At 33.7% G+C, this 21,477-nt stretch overlaps 1 protein-coding gene across 1 annotated transcript in view; it reads right to left on the bottom strand.

Moving 5' to 3' along the window:
• LOC141495333 (zinc-regulated GTPase metalloprotein activator 1A-like) overlaps positions 1-20,831 on the bottom strand; it is a 58,579-nt gene extending 37,748 nt beyond the window's left edge. Inside the window, exons 1-5 of the mRNA XM_074196535.1 lie at positions 20,531-20,831; positions 14,073-14,159; positions 12,357-12,453; positions 11,195-11,286; positions 5,349-5,408 (exon numbers count right to left, since the gene is read on the bottom strand). Of these exons, the coding sequence (XP_074052636.1) occupies positions 5,349-5,408; positions 11,195-11,286; positions 12,357-12,453; positions 14,073-14,159; positions 20,531-20,708 (514 nt within the window). The 5' untranslated portion in view covers positions 20,709-20,831. The remainder of the gene's footprint in view (positions 1-5,348; positions 5,409-11,194; positions 11,287-12,356; positions 12,454-14,072; positions 14,160-20,530) is intronic.
• Positions 20,832-21,477: the final 646 nt, after the last annotated feature.

The following is a 21,477-nucleotide window of genomic DNA, read 5'->3' as shown; positions in this document are numbered from 1 at the left end:
TATCATTTCACACCTATGAGAAGACAAATGTTGAAGGGGATAGGGAAGGGTTGGTAGAACTCTGAACTGATCCAATCGTTTTAGAGAGTAATCTGGAAATGTATCCAGAGTCATAAAACTGTATTTATCTTTTGACCCAGCAATACCACTGTTCGGTGTATCAGATGATCAGGAAAAAAGGAAAAGAACTTATCTGTTCTAAAATATTGAAAATAGATCTCCTTATGGTGGCAAAGAACTAGAAATTTCTCAAATGGGGAATGGATAAACAAAGTTCTGCTATATGATTGTCATGAGATATTATTTTACTGAAAGAAATGATGAGCAGGTTGATTTTAGAAAGATGGAAAGACTTGCATCTGAATTAATGGAAGGGTGAAATGAGCAGAATCAGGGAATATACAGTATATAGTAACAGCAATATTGTTCAAAGAGTAACTGAATGACTAAGCTACTCTGAGTAATATAAATATACAAATCAACTGCAAAGGAGCTACAAAAAAAAGATGATAACCTCCTCCAGAGGGAAAAAACTGATTAAGAGAAGTATGTATAGTATGGTTTTGTGAGTGTGTGTAAAAAAAAATATATATAATATACATATATATATTTACACACATATACATACATATGTAGATACATACATGTGTTTTTCTTAGAGCAAAGTGGAGAGGAAAGGAGGATGACAGCTAAGAACTCACGAAGTTACAAAAATCTTTTTTAAGAGTGTAAAGGGGAAGCTAAGTGGTGCAGTGGCCCTGGAGTCAGGAGTACCTGAGTTCAAATCCGGCCTCAGACACTTAATAATTACCTAGCTGTGCAGCTTTGGGCAAGCCACTTAACCCCATTGCCTTGCAAAAACCTAAAGAGTGTATAGTAACCTGAGATAAAAAAGTCGAAGAACAACTTTCATAGAATATGCATGAAAACTGATCACATTATGACCTAGGTCACAAAGAAGATAAAGGCAAGTTTAGAAATAAAGAAATATTAAACATTAAATAACCATACCAAAAGGTATAAGTCCCTGAAGAAACAATAATTACTGATATTTATATAGTACTTTTAAGATCTGAAAAATATTAAATATATTGTCTAACTAGAAAATTAGTGTTACAAAAATGTCTGGGCTACAGAGGAAATTATAAAAACAAAAGTTGATATCTAGAATGATGACCATAGAGCTATGCAGAATGGCACAGTAGATAAAGTTAGTCTTTGGCTTTAGAAGGCCTGAGTTCTAGTCCTGCCACTGTGGTCTACCATCTGTTTGGTCCCAGGAAAGTTACTTCACTTTTCAATGTATCCTGCAATTCTGTAAGACTATTAAATGTAAACCAATTGTAGATTTGCAATGGTAAAGAGAGTTTTCTGCACCAATGAGAGTTCAGGTTCAGGAAAAAAAAAATTAAGATCTATAAGACATAACTAAAATAGTGCTTAAATATAAATTTATAATGCTAGACTACTATTTAATAAGAAATGAAATATTATCAAAGCAAGTTCAATTCAAGAAAACTCAAATAAATAAAATGAGAAATGAGAAAAGATTACTTATTGGTAACAAGTATGAGAATTTTTAAAAACTAAAGTCATTTGCAAAAATGTAATGTGCCAAAATAAACAAACCAAGAAGGAAATAACACAAACAAGTCAATTTCAGATGGAAGAATTAGAGAACATTAAATACTATATCATTAAATGTAGAAAAAATTTCCAACACCTTTGTTCATGCAAAATAAATAAAGAATATTTCCTTTACATGATTCAAAACCCAAGCTAATATTATTTGCAAGAAAAAAAACAAAGGAGTTCCTATTAAAAACAGACATAATCATAATGCAGGACTGTTTCCTCTTACCATTCTGAGAAATGTCAGCCTTCAATAACAGATGAAAATGATATTAAGGGAATAAGAACTGTCAAGGAAGAAGTTAAATTATCTCTGCATGCCTACATAAGGAATCTAGGAAATTTATAATGATCAACAAAAAAAGTGACACTAAAAAAGACTCTGAACAAAGTAGTTTTATCTTACAATAAACCGACAAAAATAATTTTTATTTCTGTACAAAAATCAACAACGTAAAGAAAACCGACACAAGGATTTAGTGAAATTCAATTTATGATACTGTATTATTCTGTCTAGAATACAGATCAATAAAAAAGGAATTTCCAAAATGATTTTGACAGAAATTGGAGGATAATAGTAAAATATTCTTAATTTTAAAAAATGATGTAAAATTCATCAAAATGACCATAAGGTTATTTCATAGATTTTTGACAAAAATTATAAAATTTGTACAGAAAATGAGACAGGTAAGAAAATCAATAAGAACAATGAATTAAGGAGGAAGAACTTGCCCTACCAGATTTAAAAATTTAATATAAAGCTATTATTATGAGGTACTGCTTATAATTGCTTAACTAATTTTCCTTTTTGAGAGTAATCTGTGTTGGTTATTTTCCTTCTGTTTTACTAATTTTGGTCCTTTTTTATTTTTGTCAATTATTCATTTTAAAATTTGAAAAAAAACACTCTTAAATTTGTTAACAAAGTTGAATGTAAACTTTCTTTAGATATGTTCATTTTCTCTCATTTTTAATTTTAGTTATGTTAATTCTCTACCTTCTTTTTATTAAATTTTCAGAATTACTCTTTTTTGAGACACTTTTTTTTGCCAATTTTGTCAGTTTTTAAAGAAAGATTTTGGTTTTATTTATCAATTCAATTTTACTTATCTCTATTTTATTCTCACTTTGTTTCTTTTCTAAATTTAAATATAGATTTAAACTTTGCTAAGTCTACCTTACTATTACAGGTACTACAGAGAAAATAGGTGAATAATGTCAACAGACATTAAATTAGCCTTATAAATGATTCATGTTTGATAAAGATGCAAATAAAAAAGCAAGCAAAAATTATTGGGACAACTGGATAGTAACATGATGAAAAATGAGTTTAATATATTCATCTATGGTAGGAATAATGTATATATTTTATTCAGGCTAAGGTGGTTTCTAATAATTTAATAATAATTTCTCAGCCTACATCGAGTCAAGCTTTAGAGGCTTTACAGAGATTTCACTACTCCATGGGATGTGAGGACATCTTTTTTGACCAAACATTGCCAGCTGCTAAGAAGTATTTAATCTGAGACTGTGTCCTTTTAAATCTTTTTATTAACAAAGTTGGGTTTTTTTATTTGGTTGAGTTTTTTTAGGTTTTTGCAAGGCAAATGGGGTTAAATGGCCTGCCCAAAGTGCAGCTAGGTAATTATTAAGTGTCTGAGGCCTCATTTGAAATCAGGTTCTCCTGACTCCAGGGCCGGTGCTCTATCCACTGCACCACCTAGCCGCCCTAATAAAGTTGTTTTTATTGCATTTTAGAGTCCTCAAGTACTCTCTAATCTTGACATTGAAATCAATGGATCAACCTGCTGGTTCAGGCTCAGAGTAATAATTTATTCCAATGGACCAATGAACTCTACTTTATTTTGATTGTATAAAAGAAACAGAAGAAAAAGGAATTTTTTTTTCCTCTAGCTGTGAAGGGGAAAGAAATGTTTATCAAATGGAAGAAATTATTCAAGATAATGGAGAGATGTGAAAAAATGAAAAGATTGTGAGGAAAAAGTCTCAAAAAATAAAAAACAGATCAGGAAAAATTATTTGTAGTAAATATTATAATACCAAAAATGTCTAAAAACCTCAAAGTAGGTAATACGAACTCTTTTAGATAAATTATTATAAAGGAGTCTTCTCTAAAGAAAAGGAGGAAAAAAACACTGCCAAGACAATAGTTGATATGAGAAGATGGGTTTAAGGTTAGACAAGAATGATAGATAGAAAGTGGAAAATCATCACAGGTGAATCCCTGTGGCAAAATGATGGGCAGATATGGACAAGAACTGCCCAGGATGAGTTGGAGGAACTCCTTAACTGATGCAATCAAAGATTCATTTGAAAATTTGGGTACAGACTTTTACCAGATTGTTTGCTGTTGATGGGAAGGGAGGGTAGTAAAAACATGTGTAACATTAAGTGTGTGTGTGTGTGTGTATATATATATATATATATATATATATATATATATATATATATATATACATATATATATATTTATACATATATAAAAAATATATACACACACACACACACACACACAAGTTGATGAATGGTGAAAAAGTTTCATAACATATAATTGGAAAAACAAAATGAAATATCAAAAAAAATCCAAAAGTAAAGGATGGCAAGGAACTGTAACAGCATTTCATATGAAAAAGATATAAAGATATTAGTTCACTGAACAGTCAATACAAATCAAAGGTGTGAGATGCCTGTCAAGAGAGCTAATACAATCCTGAAAATACTAATGGTATTAGTAATAAGAAAAGATTATTGATCTCTTTTGTTTAAACTGATCTAACCATTTAAAAAAAGAAAAAGAAAATCTGGGTACAAAGAAATTACAAACTGGTGAAATGACATGAATGAGCAAGTTTTGTAGAAATAATAATTATTAACATATATGTATAAATAAACTTACTTTACAAACTCTTAGGAGAGTAATATGATATGACACAGTTTAGTTATAAAACTAGGACTGGGTCTATAACCTAAACAAATTTAAAATGTAAAAAAAAAAAAAAAAAGAATTCCTCTGTACAAATTTTCCTGATCTCCTTTATTTTAAATAGCAAAACCCTCCAGAAACCTATAATGTATCCAACAATTAGGGAAGGGCTGGATAAACTGGTTTGTAGTATGTTCATATGTTGAATTAATGTGATACCATAAAAACTGACCAATCAAAAATATTTGTCATATTGTGCACCAGCAATAATGCAAGGGAATAACAAGAAAGGCAAAAAAAAAAAAAAAAAAAAAAACCCTAATTCCTGCTCTCAAGGGACCAAATAAGAAAGGGATCAAATGCATTTAGCAGAATAGAAAGAATGACATATACATTTATCTTCAACTACATCAAAAACAAAAGCATAATGATGTAATAATAATAAAGTACATAATAAAACATGTATTTGGAAGAGTGATTATTGTATTTGGGAAAAGGTATAGTACTGGGAAAAGTATAGTGTGTAATACTCGCTAGTTTTTCCTATTTCATTAAAATTAATTAATACTTCTTAATTTAATACTTCAAACATTAAGTATATAATAACTTTTAAAATATACCATAAATTCATTGAAGTAGTCAAACTCATTCAATTTTATACCTCCCTCAGTGATTAGCACACAGTAAGAAATCAATTAATACTAAACTGAATTGGAAAACCAAATATAAGAGGATTATGATTTTAACAAGATAGCATATTTTGTGTTCTTACCATCAAGGTAAATGTCACTTCCTAATTCAGCATCAACCCAAAACATGGAGGCAACAGCACCTGTAATTGATACAATATAATAATATTAATGAATACAATAAAAATTTTTGCAACCTTAAAGGCACAAGATGACTGATAATTTCCTTCAAAGTTTACTCAAATGACATTTCTTACATGAAGCCTTTTCTGGTCCTTTCTGTTACTAATACCTCCCATCCCTCTCTGTTGAAGCTACTTTGTATTTACAATAAACATATATAATTACACAAATACATACATATAAGAGATACAATATTCCTCTGAAGAACTGAAGCTCCTTAAGAATAGACTATTAGGGTAGCTAGGTGGCGCAGTGGATAGAGCATCAGCCCTGAAATCAGGAGTACATGAGTTCAAATCCGGCCTCAGATACTTAATAATTACCTAGCTGTGTGGCCTTGGGCAAGCCACTTAACACCATTTGCCTTGCAAAAACCTAAAAAAAAAAAAAAAAAAAAAAAAAGAATGGACCATCATTTTTTGTCATTGAAACTATAAAGCCTCGTAGACTGTCTAACACATAGGAACATATTTGACACTGGGGGAAAAAAAGAACAAAAAGTCAACTTGGGTTTTCCCATCTCCTTTATAAGACCTGATCAAAAGAGCTGGACTATAATAGTAGTTTCACTATTATAATTACATTTCCTTCCTATTCCACCCACCAAAATAAAGATTCAAAAAACAAAATTTCCACACAAAATTTGTCAACAGATGTTATTAAGCAACTTCAATAATAGTTGCATGTATATAGAAGGCAGTATTTTTATTCTCTATCCCATAGAAAGGCAAAGGCCTTGTATTTCAAAAACACTGTATTTCACTTTTGAGAAGACATCCAAAAAAAGCAATCATCTTGATCTCTTAGTGGCCTAGGATAAAAAGGACTCAAATCTGTCAAAGAAGAAATCTGCTTACTATTTTTTAAGAAGGAAAAAGAACAAGAAAACAAACAAAAGGATGGACATCTAATAGTTATTTATAATATGCAGTAGTGATATAGAATGCGGGTCTAAGGATAATTGCTTGTATATTTCTGAATAAGAAATAATTTGTTTTGACATCATTCAATGATTCAATATGCATGATGCTATAATAAAAGGACAGAAAAAAACTGACAGCAAAGAAAGTATTTTATTTTTCAAAGCACCACAGCTCCAGTTAGTGACAAGGCTGTCTAAAAGAATGAAGCACAGGAAAGAAAAGAATGATAACTGAACTCATTCCAATGTCTAAAGCTGTCCACTTGCACTGACAAGCTGTGGTCCCCCAAGCATCATTCTGTGTCAACACTGAGATACCTGTCAGCTGTTTACAGTGATTACTCATGCAAGATATAGCAGGGGCTACAAGAGCTAATGGTTTCCTGATATCTATTGATTTTTTTCACAAAAAGCTTAATAGTTTTCCAATTTGTCTGAAATAGGATTTGTGAGTTACAGGGGCTGAATCAATGTCCTTTCTTTTCAAGAAAATTACTTTACCATGACAATTATTTAGCTTTTAACAGGAGAGTGTCAGTCCCCTAAATGGGAAACAACTGAATTGCCAATAAGAATTTTCCTCACTTTCTTGATCAAAAGTATGTTTTTAATTAATAAGACGAAAAATATGTTTACTTTAGAATTGTATTACTTGTAATTTAATTTCTTTCTACCACAGTTGATTTTTCCTCTGCAAAGTAAAATACATCAAATCACATGTGAATCATGACATACAATTGGTATTTGAATGAATAAGTCATCAATTGTTTCTCAGATACAGTTTACTTGACAGTTGTAGTTTAGAGAAATAATTGGGAGTCAGGAAGTATGCTATTGAATCACACTTGCTATCTGTATGAACACAGGCAAGTTACTTTATTATATCTATGCCTCCATTTTCTTAATGTAAAACAGTATTTTTATTATTTACGTCAAATGGTTTTTGTGAGGAAAAAAAGATTTAATTAAGTCTCAAATCAGGGAGGCACTGTAGCTCAGTAAATACAATACTAGACTTGAGTTTCAGAAGAATCTGGGTTTCAAATCTACCTCAGACAGCTGTATTATTTCAAGAACATTTAACCTCTTTCAGCTTTACTTGACGTGTAAAATAAAGATAACTGTAGCATTTACTTCATAAGGTTGTTGTGAGGATGAAATAAGATTATATATTTGATGTTCTCTCTCTCTCTATAAAACTTTTTTTTTGGCAAGGCAATGGGGTTAAATGGCATGCCTAAGGTCACACAGTTAATAGATATCAAGTGTCTGAGGCCGGATTTGAATTCAGGTCTTCCTGACTCCAGGGCTTCACCTAACTGCCCCTCTACAAACCTTAAAATGCAATATGTCAATGATATATATTACTATTATTAATAAATCACCTCAAGGATGCTTTTTCAGTAAACACCTATCTGTTGCAGTCATAAAGACTTAAGCATCTTTTGTTAAAAGAATGCTTACAGCTCTGACATGTAATTAGTACCTTTGTCAGACTGTATTAAAAAAATTAACTTAGAAAACTACAAACAGATTTCATCTACTACAATGTAATACTGAACACCAAAAGTTTGACAGTTTACAGAGCTCTTTAACAAGTACTATGTCTTTTGAACCCCATATCTCTCTAAGACTGTCAGTGTAGGAATCTTCCTGAGGTTTGGTTTGATTGTTTTTAACATGTGAAGAAACAGTGGCTCAGAGTCATTAAGTGACTTACTCAAGGTCCCATACCCTCAGCAGAGTCAAATTTACAATACAAATTATCTGATTCTATGTCTGTATGAAAACATTTTTGTACTAATGATTACTAAGTCTTCACTGCAATCCTACTCTGTTAATGGGATGAAAACACTCTGGATTTTCAAGGGGTTCTCAGTAGAACACAGGTCTTGGTCAAAATTATCAATCTGCTAAGGCTCAGTTTCAGCCTTTGTGAAAAATCCTGCCAGATTCTTCTAAAGCCCAATCTAGTTCAACTGTGTTAGAGAGAATGATTAGCCTAGCCACAGCAACAAGTATTCTGCCTAATATAATACACAGAAGTTTCAACGTGTTCCAAGGAGGGAGTCTTCACACCAAGGAAATCAGAGTTCTTTAAAAAAAAAAATAAAGTAATTTAGTAGAAATAAATAATATCAAATAGTAGCTAGCATTTAATATAATACTTTAAGGTTTGCAAAGTGTTTTACAAATATTCTATATTATTCTCACAAAAGCTCTGGGAGGAAGGTGCTATTTTAATCCCCATTTTACAGATGAAGAAAATGAGGTAGGCATAAGTTAAGTGACTTGCCTAATGTTAGAGCTAAGTAAGTGTCTGAGGCTGGATATGAACATAAATCTCCTTGATTCCGGGTAGTACAGAGCTCTATCCCCAGTGCCATCTAGCTATGTGTTTGAAATCCCCATTTTACATAATCTTTGAGAGAGAGAAAAAGAACACATAGGATGCTATATAAATGTTAGCTATCATCATCACAATTTAAATGTTAAAATTCTCTCTTAATTATTTTTAATCAATATCAACATCCTTTTCTCCATGAATTTCTGATCTTTTGGTATCAAAAATGAATTAAAGAGGCGGCTAGGTGGCGTAGTGGATAAAGCACCGGCCCTGGAGTCAGGAGTACCTGGGTTCAAATCCGGTCTCAGACACTTAATAATTGCCTAGCTGTGTGCCCTTGGACAAGCCACTTAACCCCGTTTGCCTTGCAAAAAAATAAAACCTAAAAAAAAAAAACGAATTAAGTAGGTCAGGTTGAATTTGTTTTGATTTCATGCTATAGATTTTTCTTAGTTTTATTCTTTATTGTATCATTGTATTAATTTTGATCTTTGAAACAGTAAGTCAGTGGGCTAACTATATAGAGAGTTGATTAAGAAAATGACTTTCTAATTTCAATGACAACTGACTTCCTGAGAGTAAAAGATAATCAAATTAATTTTTTGTGAAGTTATTTGATGCTTGCATTGTTTAGTACTTTCCAATATTTTTCTTGAAGGTGTTTATGGACCATAGACTAAAGACTTCTACATAGATTTCAACACAATGGTCTCTCTCATTCCTCTATTAAAATGAAGTCACTGAATATCAAAATACAGGTTGATTTAATTTGGACATTTTAAGTCTTTTTCTACTTCTCCATCTTTTGCAATAGAGATTGGCTGCAGTCATTAACTTGGCAGTCTCTGCAAGTACTTATAAGCATTCCACTGTTAATGGAGCAAACATTCCATGAAATATTTCCTGTTCTCTTTGGAGGCATAAAAGAAACCATCCTGCCATCTTCACTGTATTTTCAAAGAATATTTAGAAGGCATCCTTATATTTACTTGAAACTTTGTCCTTTGGTTTCATTTATAAGAATATAAAAATTGATAGTACTGAAAGAAATGCATTTAATATCCACTCAATGGTCATTTAACAAAGACATCTGGAGTACAAACCATGAAACCCCTAATATAATGCAGCTATTAATAAATCAATTACTTTTGAATTCTCTTTCAAACACATCCTCTTTTTTCATTAGTGTAGTACACTAAACAAATGATCTCTTTGAATAAAAGGTACTCTTTGTTGGTAATGTGAATTAATACACAGATCTATGAACCTAAGTGGAATTAGGTCAGACTTAAGAAATAATGTTAATACTAATACTAACAAATTTTAAAAGCTATAAACAAGCACACTCCAATTGAGTAAAAAAAGTCAGTTCTAATTAAATGATAATTCTATTTAACTTTCCATTCACAGGTTGATATAAGTCTAGATTGGTTAAATCTAAATAATTTTTTAAAATCTATTTTAGAGACTCAAATTGCAGTTTAATTAAGACATCCATTAAAGAAGTAAGCCACAATTTTTCATTTTTTTGTTGCTTGTGGAATTCTCCAACAATATTCTTTTTTTTTTTGGCAAGGCAAACGGGGTTAAGTGGCTTGCCCAAGGCCAAGGCCACACAGCTAGGCAATTATTAAGTGTCTGAGACCGGATTTGAACCCAGGTACTCCTGACTCCAGGGCCGGTGCTTTATCCACTACGCCACCTAGCCGCCCCCCCCCAACAATATTCTTATTCTCTTCTCCCTGCCCCCATCTTTTTTCTCTCCTTCCTTCTTCTTGTTGCTTTTGGTTCATTAATACATGTTAGTGTTATTATATCACATAAATTCCCTAAGTACTCTGCCATATAACAAAAAAGTTCAACAAAACCAACCAACCATGCATGAAAGAGTAATACTATATACTCAAAATTCACCACCTTTTAACCATAGGCACAAAATATATCCCCACACAATCTAGAACCATTATATATCATTAACATAAAAATTCCTAAGATTATATTTATGTCTCTAAGGCAAATGAAGAACAGTTGTTGCTAGAACTACAAAGAGAAATACTTGTGTTATCTTTTAAAGACCACCTAAAAAGAAAAAAAAAAAAGATTAGCAGACAGACCTGAGACCTATAAATTTCAAAACCAAAAAGATCCATTAAGGTAACATATATAAGATTTTCTTGAGTAAGACTGAATGAAAAAAAAAACACAATATCCATACTGCAATACTGTCCCCACTAAAGATCTCAACAAAACTATACATTCTAAATAAAATTTAGTTTAAAGAATTTAATCTACAGACACTTGTCAAAGGAGAATATGAGATGATCTGTTGCTATTTTTATATCATTCTTAAGTACGAAAATCAAGAGAAATCTTTAAAAAAATCTCTTTTAAGTTAATTAATCCTCTGCTGCACACCTGTTTTCAAACAGAATGAAACTACACCATCCTAACTGTTGATAGATAATGGTACTTCTTACCAGGATCCGCCAAGCCAGTTGTTTCTAACAGTATGTAGTCAAATTTTCCTTTCTTCTGCATCAAATTCTCAATAGCCTTCAGGCCATTGTCTCTATACAAAAATCAAAATATAACAAATGAGTCAGTATCTTGGGATTTAAAAACTTAGTGCACTATAAACACGTTTGATATCTCCAGAAATTGAAAAATCAAATTTTCCATAGGTCCAAAGATTAATTTACTCACAAAACTCCTATGAAAATATCATGGATTTGACAATATCAATAAAACAATATGTTCTCAATAAAAAAAAATACTTCACAGGAGTTTAAAGAAATTAAGAATCCAATATCAGGTTTTTCCTAAAATTTTAAGTAGGATTCATTTGCTTGGCTACAGTGGTAGATTCAAACAATTACTACTAACAGGAAAATAGTGTTTTCTATTACACTAAATTCACAATTTTGTAACTTGCCAAGAGATTTTCAAACTATTTTATTGAGAATAACAGTCATGAGCTTTAATATAAACTCTTGATATTAAACTCAATACTTAAAAAAGATTTTGGTTAACCACAGAAGGCTTAACAACAAACACTATCAAAAAAAGATTACCTCATACATGAAAAATTTGACCTAAAGAAGCAACAATGCGTAAATCTCTCATTATGCCATAGAATTTTAACATTGATTTTGTACTTATCTTCTAATACCATTGTCAAAGTTAAACTGGTTTAAAATAAATGACTACTTTTGACTTTTAAATCTATTACCATAATTTCTCATAGGTTTCAAAATGATATTCTGTTTCTTATTCCAAGAATACTTTAGAAAAAAATAACTCTGGAGTTAAAATCCATCCCCAAATCTAATATTTTTCTATTTGATTTTTCTACATCTACAAGTACTGTAGTTACTTGACAAGATTACAAATTTAATCAATGTTAATGCATCATAAATCTATTATATTATATACCCAAAACACTCAAACATTAAGCTACTAGAAAAAACAAGCAGGTAAACATAAAAACAAGTAATAAATCAGTATTTAAAAATCACTTCTTAGAAAACCACTCTAGTCAGTTTAAAAAGAAAATGAACTAAAGCTAAAATGAAATAGAAAATTAACTAAAACAATACAAAGTTGACAAACTTGAAGTAAATTAATACAAACATTCCTCACTTTACTGAGCAGCAGAGACAACCATTCCGAAGTTCCAACCATTCCTCAAATAGCTCCCCACCTTGGCTTATAGCTAAGGATTTCTCCAATGCACTTCCTATGACAGAAAGCATTAATGCATTTTTAAAAATGTTCATCAGTCAAGCAAAAATGAAAGATTAAAAAACTACTTCCCAAAACCAGATTTCTAAGTGTTTTATTATTATTAGTTGTGCTCTGTTGCTATAAATATTATATTGTAAAATAAAATTCAGGTTTATTTTTTTAAATTTCAATAAAAATTCAACTACATATCGAATTAAATGCTTTTTTCCAAAATATTAGGAGATATTATTAGATCCACAATTAACTTACTAGTCATATTTCTGTTCTAAATGGTGTTTAATTTTTTTTTTCTTTTTAGTGTTTGCTAGGCAATGAATGGGGTTAAGTGGCTTGCCCAAAGCCACACAGCTAGGTAATTATTAAGTGTTTGAGGCCGGATTTGAACCCAGGTACTCCTGACTCCAGGGCCGGTGCTCTATCCACTGCGCCACCTAGCCACCCCATGTTTAATTATTTTTTAAAACAAGGAAATAAAAACTAAAACACTAAAAAGACTATACTGTAATATAAATGAAAAATGTTGAACAAAATGTTTAAATATCCAAATTTTTAGAGAGACATTTAAACCAATGCTCATCCCAAAGGTCAAAATATCTAATAAGTCATACACTTAAAAAAAATACTACTTACATATTTCTCTTTAAGTGAGTACTCATTCTTTGAGTTTAAATTAACTATCTTAAAGATATTACTTGTTGTCTGTGATGAAAATGGGTTTCCTCTTTCTGGAATAGAAAATTTAGGCTTGATATCTGTTCTTATCAAACTCTTATGCGACATACCTATCTTTTTTTGTCTTTATTCTTTCCATAGCATGGCAAAGAATATAGAATGTTGGCTTCAGAATTAGAAGAATCATATTCAAGTCCTTCCTAACTTCTCAGTGCTACCAGACAACTTTCCAGGACTAAGAGGGTAGAGTAGATGTTGATCTGATTTGGTTTGGTTCATTTCCCCACATTCCTACAACTTCCAAGCAATTATGCCTCATGAGGTTCCTCTGTGATCGTGACAATCCATTGTAAGAGAATTTTTCATTTATTTTCTCCTAATAAAAATACAAAGCTAGAACCAGAAATAGGTTTCCTATTTAGTACAGTACTTATTTTACTATTAGTGACCAACAAAAATGAAAATTTTTCCTTTTTGGGGGGGTTAATCTTTTGCAAATTTTGCAACCTTTAAACTTTAAAGGGCTGATAAAGTTTTAGAGAAGTATTTTCAGGGTTCTTAGGATATCCCAGAAGTAAATATTCAACCATTCTCTTTAGGTAATAGTAAGGATTATACTCAATACAAAGGTTACAAAATTCAAGACTAGCATACTTTTAGTCTTTGAAAATTCCAGAATAGCCAATAATGAATTTTTGTCATTTAATGTGAAAATCAAATTTCAGTGTTTGGCTTCAATCTTTACCATTCCACAAAATCACTTTACTCACCCATACCTGCACTGTCACTTAAAGTTTCAAAATTTATCATTCTCTGAAGTTGCATTATTTCTTATGCTCTTGATGTTTTATATTAATTATTAATTTTTTAAAAATTGGGAAAAACTTTTTGTCTTAGACTCCTCAGATATCAGTTTTTATTTTTTGTAGTTTTACTTACCTTCCCCAAACTCATTTAAAATAACTGCTATTCTTTTGTTATGTTGTTCAGTTAGAATGTAGTTAAGGAGAGTTGTCTTTCCAGCACCTGGAAAACAATGACAGTAATTTCAATATCACAAACTTTTCATTTGTTTCCAACCTCCCCCCCCAACCCACCCATCCTCCACCAAGAAAAAAAGAAAAAAAATCAAATACCCCAAACTGAATATTCTGAGACTATTTCAAAACATTTTTAGGGCCCTCAATACTCTTTAAGAATGTCGTTTATTTGGAGCTATTGCTCAAATACATGCCTTGAATTTTTAAAATGCTTCACTTCACAAAAAAAAAAATTAAAGGAAATTTTAAATGGTCAACATACTTTCAGGCTATCAAAAGATCTAATTAATACTACCAATGGGATGGACTTCTGTGCTACACTGAAACTGTATCTCAAAAAGTGAGATAAACTACAATCAAAATAATAGGGTATTACAGGAATATAAACAAACCCATGAAATTAAGCATTCAATATAAGAATGAAAAATTACTTGAAAAAGCATTTCTAATTTAGGATCTTGAATTCAACTGATGTCAAAGCATCTTTTGTTGTTTTGGCTTATGAAGTGTAATATTTTGACAGTATTACATGATATCTCCAAACTGAAAATTACTTTTCTCCCCTCTGTAATTTGAAGACAGATAAAAGCTCCTTAATTTAATATCTAACATTTGATTTGATTTTAAAATGTAAAACACTTTGTGGCAAGCTGATATAGTATGACAGGAGAGCTATTTCTACTACTCTAAAACTATATTTTTATTAAATGGAATTGTACCAGGACTATAAGAAGTATTAATACTATGAAATATTTTAATATTAAGAAAAGAATATGAGAAAAATAAAGTCTTGTTATATTAGCTTCATCCAGCAGGTGGCAGAATAAACCTAATTTTTTGATATGTAGAAGAATTAGGGTAAAGTTATATATGATCCATGTTACTCAAAATAACTCGCAATGTTAGCTAAAGTTTGCAAAAATTTTTTATAAACACTTACTTATGCAATGATGGTTAAAAATAATTACTACTTTAAAAGTGAAGTCTTAAACTAATTCCTTAAAAATAACAAAAATAAAAGTGAGGACCTAAAATTTAAGGTAAAAGAAAGATATGCCTCAGTTTTCTCCTAGGCAATTTATATACCTTCTTTACAGCTAGATAATTCAAATTGTGCAAGTGTATGTGGACATATTACAAAGACAACTACAACTATTAATAAAACAGTCAATCTTAAACTCTTTAAAAATTCTGTTTTGTGGATGAAATAAGAATTTAATTAAGAATAGTTTCACAGAAACTTGCTGATACGGTGGAAAGGGTACTGGTCCTAGCTGGAGTCAGGAAGATGATTTCAAATTAGGACTTGAGCACTTAAGTAGTTATGACACCCTTAGCAGGTTACTTAACCTGTTTGCCTACAGTTTCCTTAACTTAGCACCCACCCTCACAGGGCTGTTATGAGAATCAAATAAATAAAGTGCCTAGTATAATATTAAGTATTTTATAAATTAATTTTTATAAGCTTATAAACCTATTCTTTATTAATTTATTTGGTTTTATAAATTATTCCTTATACATTATTCTTTTCACTCTTTGAAGATGGGAAAAGTAAAAAAACACCAAAAATTTTGAAATAGTTAAAACCAAAGGCAACTCAAAAGGCAGTGGAAAGACATATGGTAGGTTTACATGGACTAAAAGTATAAATGCAACCAAGATTCATGTGAGAGAAGTGGCACAAAAGCTATCATCAAGGACACAGGCCAGGAAGAAGGAGAACATCCCAGGTGCTCAGAATAAGTGCTACAATGTGCCCTTGAAATATTAAAATATTTTGTATATCCTCTGTGACCTTGAGCAAACCATTTAACTTCTTGGGAGTTCTAAGCTGATTTAAATCATATTTCAAGCAAATGACTCCATGACTTACAAAGAAAAATAGTATAGAGAACAAAATAGAGAATGAAACATTAAGGAATAGCAAGGAAGAGCAGTGTATTAAGTGTTGGACTTAAGAATCAGGAAGACCTGATTTTGAATTCAGTCAGACATTTACTAGTTGTGTGGCCTGTGTAAGTCATTAAACCTGTCTGTCTCAATTTCTTCCTCAGTAAAATGAAATAACAGAATCTACCTTTCAGGGTGCTGTGAAAACAAAATCAGATGTCTGTGAAGAGCTTTACCATCCTTAAAGCAATATATAAATGCTACTTTATTATTATTATTATTATTATTATTATTGTTGTTGTTGTTATGTTATTATTATAAAAGTCAGTTTCACATCAGTTCTTCACTGGTTTAATTTCTGATACACTATGGAATTCTCTGGTCTTTCCTACATATAAGTAATTTTTACCAACCCAAAAACACATTCATTTGTGTGAAATAAATTTGAATGTTTTTAATTTTCACATTACTAGTTTGACAGAGAAAATGATGCAAAATATTCAAAGTACCAAAACTACCTTTCAGTCAAAAATACAGTCTACTGACAAACCTCAATTAAAAACTAGTGGGAGTTGGAGGGGTTGCAGCTAGGTGGTGCAGTAGATAGAACATCCTGGAGTCAGAAGGACCTGTATTCAAATTTGACCTCAGTCACTTATTTAGCTGTGTGACCTTTGGCAAGTCACTTAACCCCACTGCTTTGGCAAAAATCCAAAAATAAAAAATAGTAAGGTCCATTTTAAGTGATGCTCCTAAAACTTCTACTTCTTAATACTACATTATAATAAAATGAATTATTTACTTTTTCAACCAATAAGCATTCTTTACTTTTAAAGACTGTCTTCCACAGAAAATTGGAAGACATTCTTTAAAATTAAGGTTCACCTAAATTTTTGGTCATACTATACATCTTTTCAGTCAATTTCTCAACAAGTATTTATCAACCACTTACCAAGTAACAGCAGTGCTGGAGATACAAATACAAGAAAAAAAAAAGACAGTCTCTGCATACAAGGATGTTACATTCTAATGGGAGAAGACAACCAAAAAAGGGGAGGTGGAAAAAGAGAGGCTGCTCAGGACTCCTCCTCAATCTGGAGGTGGTTGAAGAAATGGAGAGAGGAAAAAGGGGCCCTGAGAAAGAATTCAGTAGAGGGAAAGGGAAGAGGAGAAATGGCTGTTTCAAGCTCATTCTCAAAAGGAGATTCCCCAAAGAACTCAAAGGGGTCTTGAGTTCTTCTAAGGGGCCCTGGGTGGATCAGGTAGACAGGGACCATTTATTATCCTCAGTGCTGGGGATATAAAGCAAGAACAGCCTCTGTTCTGGAGAGTTCACACTCTAACAGGGAGACATTAGGCAATCAACCAAACCAGAACAAACTTATGTACTGAATAAACTGGAGATAATCGGCAAAGGGTAGGCACCAGCATGAAGGGTTGAAGGTGGAATTCTAGCTGGCCTTGAACAGAGAGGAGGAGGGAAACTTCCAGGTATTTTAAAGATAGGCTGTGAAAATGATCAAAGACTTGGGAGGTGGAGAGTCTTCTTCAAGAACAGCAGAATGAAGGTCGGTGTCTTTGTATCAAAGAGTACATGGAAGAGGGTGGGTATAAGGTCTGAGAAAACTGGAAAGGTTGCAGGAGTTGGTAGGGGGTGGGAGAGAATGGAGTTAAAGAGATAAGGAGGCAGATTATGGAGAATTCTGATCACAAACAGGACTGCATATTTGATCCTAGAGGTAAGAGTCATTGGAATTGATTAAGGGAGATTAAGGGTCAGATTTGCACTTCAGGAAGATCATTTTGACAATTGAATGGCCTAGAGTAGGGAAGAGAATCGAGGCAGACTGACCTACCACAGGCTTCTGCAATAGTCCCGGGGTGGGGGTGGAGGTGATAAGAGATGCACCAGGGAGGCTGCAGGGTCAGAAGAGAGAAGGGACCCTATACCAGAGATGTTACTAAGGTAAAATTGAGAGGCCTTGTCAACAAATTGGATATGATGGGATGGGGTTGAGGTAGTGAGAGAATGAGGAGATAAAGAATACTTAAGTTGCCAGCCTAGATGAGTAGGATGGTAGTAACCTCTATAGTAATAAGAAAATTAAGAAGGGAAGGTTTGGAAGAAAAACATACTAAATTCATTTAAAGACATGAATATGAGACATCCACAGGACAGGCAATTCAAGAGGTCCAATAGGCAGCTGGAACAAGGTCCAATAGGCAGCTGGAACTGGGAGACTAGACGTCACCAGAGAGTATAGGAATGAATTAGTAGATGTGAAAAATCAACAGACTAGAGATGACTGAATCCTTGGGAACTAATTAAATAATCAAGTATAATTGTATAAAGCAGGGGGTCAGCAAACCACCTATTTTTGCCTCCAAGATTATAATTTCATAAAGTAAAGTTTTTGGTATTTTAAAAATGTAAAAAATTATTCTTCAGTTTTGGCCCTGAACCAAAGTTTGCAGATTCCCAGATACAGGAGAGAAGAGTGCCAAACACAGAACCCTTAGGGATAACTGGTTATCCTGGTTATCAGGCATGACCTCGATAAAGATCCAGCTGAGGTCTTGGAAAATCAAGAGAATGTCACAAAAATCTAGAGGACAGTAGCAAAGAAAAGAGATTGACAGACAGTGTCAAAGGTCATAAAGTAATCAAGATGGAAGAGGATTGAGATTTGGCAATTAAGAGATCACTAATGGGGCAGCTAGGTGACCCAGTGCATAGAGCACTGACCCATGGAGTCAGGAAAACCTGAGTTCAAATCCAGCCTCTGACTCTTAATACATACTTAGCTGTGTGACCTTGGGTAATTGCTTAAACCCATTGTCTTGCAAAAACAAAACAACCCCCCCCAAAAAAAAGAGAGAGAGAGAGGTTTCAGTTGAATGAGGTGGGAAGTCAGACTTAGTTTAAGAGAGTGTGGAAAAATAGTAGAAGTAACAAATGTAGATGACCTTCTCCAATTTAGACACAAAAGGAAGGAGATACTGGATAACATCAATAGCTAGCATTTAGCACTTTATGGTTTGCAAAGTCCTTTACAACTATTGATTCATTTGATCTTCACAACAAGCCTGTGAGGCAGGTACTTATTCTCACTTTACACATGAGGAAACTGAAGCAGACAGCAGTTAGGTGACTTACTCCAATCTGGGGAGCTGTAGCTATCAGGGATAGATGAATCAAGTGAGGGTTTTTTGAGGATGGAGGAGACATGGGCCTGCTTTCAGGCATTAGTCAGGGAGAGATTGAAGATAAATGATTGGGGATGAAGAGAGAACAATTAGCTGTAGTGGAGGGTATTGAATTGGATCACCTACCTCAGCAGCAAGAAGAGCTCCGTCACTATGTGAGAAAGAAGGAAAGGAGGAAATAGTGGCAGAAAACATCTCTGGATGATGGGAAATGAGGAGAGCTCTCAGAGAATTTTTTCAGTAAAATATATGATAAATTTCTCATATAAGATACCTTAAATGTCATCTAGCCCTCATTTAACAGAGAAACAGTGTCTAGGACTCAAATTCAGTGACCTTTACAAAACAATACAGTGGATAGACAGCTGACATGATAGCAGAAAAGTAGGCTCAAACCTGGCTGTCCTTTCAGGCTATGTGATTGCCAGCAAATCACTTAAATCTGTCAGTCTCAGCTCTGTCACCTGTAAGATGGGGATAATACAAGAACCACGAGAATCTTGTGCCTTTCCCCCTTGACCCCCCCCCCCCCTTGGAATAAGACCTTAAGTACCTACCTCACTGGGTTCTTGTTGAGGTTTAATACACATTTTTGCATTTTGTCACTATTTTAAAATGAGGTATCTTTTGAGACTTAAGAAGAATGCTTTTAAGGTATTTAAGGCATAGTAAACTATGCACTCTATGTCAATTATCATCATCTTTTGCATTTTTGTAATACAGGATATTAAAACAATAATTGGAAGGGACCTTAGAGATCATCTAGTCCATATATATGCATATATGGGGGGGTAGGAGGTGGAAAGCAGGTCCTTGAACTTGGATAGGGGAAAAAAATATTACTCCCAAAAGGGTCTATGTCACACACACCCCTCTTAGTATAAATCCAACCTTATCTTACAGGGAGAATCTGAGGCCCTAGGTCAAGAAGGCAGTGTCAGGAACAGGGGTTCAAACCCAGGTTTTCTGACTTTAAATCCAAAATGTCCCTTTTTCCCTTCATTTTTTTCCCCCTCCCTTTCTTTCTTCCTCCTACCACGTGTGGCAGTAAAGAAGCTGCGGTTCCCATCCCTGGGGAGTGAAGGAGGGTCTCATTCCAAGGGCAGGGGGAGGCGGGCAAGGGGGAAAGGCACAAGATTCTCGTGGTTCTTGTAATTATTATTTATTATCAGATCATGATGATTATGATGATTATTACCAATATTATTTAACGTGAGTCCGCGACGGGAAGTTCCCCAAATTACTGATTGGCTTCATTACCTAAGTACCCCGTGATTATCGTGACCGGGATCTTAGCTCGGGGGTCAGGCTTCCCCTCCTCCTCCGGTCCTCGCTGCTGCTGCTTCGGGTCAATGGGGACCAGCTGCGGGCAGGCCTCCTCTCCCTCCGCCGCCTCCTCCTCCTCTTCTCCATCCAGGGGACTACTTGTTCTGAGCATCACCGCGGGGGGGGGGGGGGCGAGGGGCAGAGAGGATGCCCGTCACAGGCAAGTACTAGAAGCTAGACGCTCCGCAGCCACAAGCTCCCGCGCAGCGCGCCCTCCAGCCCGACGCACGGGTCCCGCCCCCTGACGCCCGTACGACAGACGTAATGAAGTCCCCGGAACTTCCGTCGTCCTAGACCTCTTAGTCGCTTCACACGAGAGACCCAAGCGGAAGGAAGTTCTCCGCTGCTCCGGGAGGGCCGCAGATGGCCACGCCCTTAAAAAGTCACGAGGCACCAGTGGTGACCACGCCTCTTTCTCCATGAATCCTATATAAAGTCCTCGGAGGCCAGTTGTAGTCTCAGAGGTGTCTTCTACTGGCTCTTGCTTTGTAACCGCTGCTAGTGGAAGACAGACAGGAGGCTTGGCCCTGGACCAACCAAACATATACCAATCTTGTCCAGAAAAAATGTTGTAAAACAGAAAATGTGAGTGATCTTTTTAAAAAAAATCCTTCAAATGTTGCTTTGCGTCACGTGGTTTCTCCTGCTAGTGTGCTAGAAAGAGAACTGAACTAGAAAGGAAGGGAAATGAACTTAAATTAAGTTTATAATAAATTGTCAGGCATAAGCTAAGCCCTTTACAAATATTAATCGATCTAAACTATTCTGGAAGGTGGATTCTATTATTATTCTCATTTTATAATGGAGGAGACTGAGGCAGTCATTGGTTAAGTGACTTGCTCAGAGTCACATGGCTTTTGAGCTCAGGTCTTCCTGACTCC

This window comes from Macrotis lagotis, chromosome 8, assembly GCF_037893015.1.
Source record: "Macrotis lagotis isolate mMagLag1 chromosome 8, bilby.v1.9.chrom.fasta, whole genome shotgun sequence".
NCBI lineage: Eukaryota > Metazoa > Chordata > Mammalia > Peramelemorphia > Peramelidae > Macrotis > Macrotis lagotis.
Note: the sequence above shows the minus strand (reverse complement) of the source record. Positions and strands in the feature narration are given on the sequence as shown.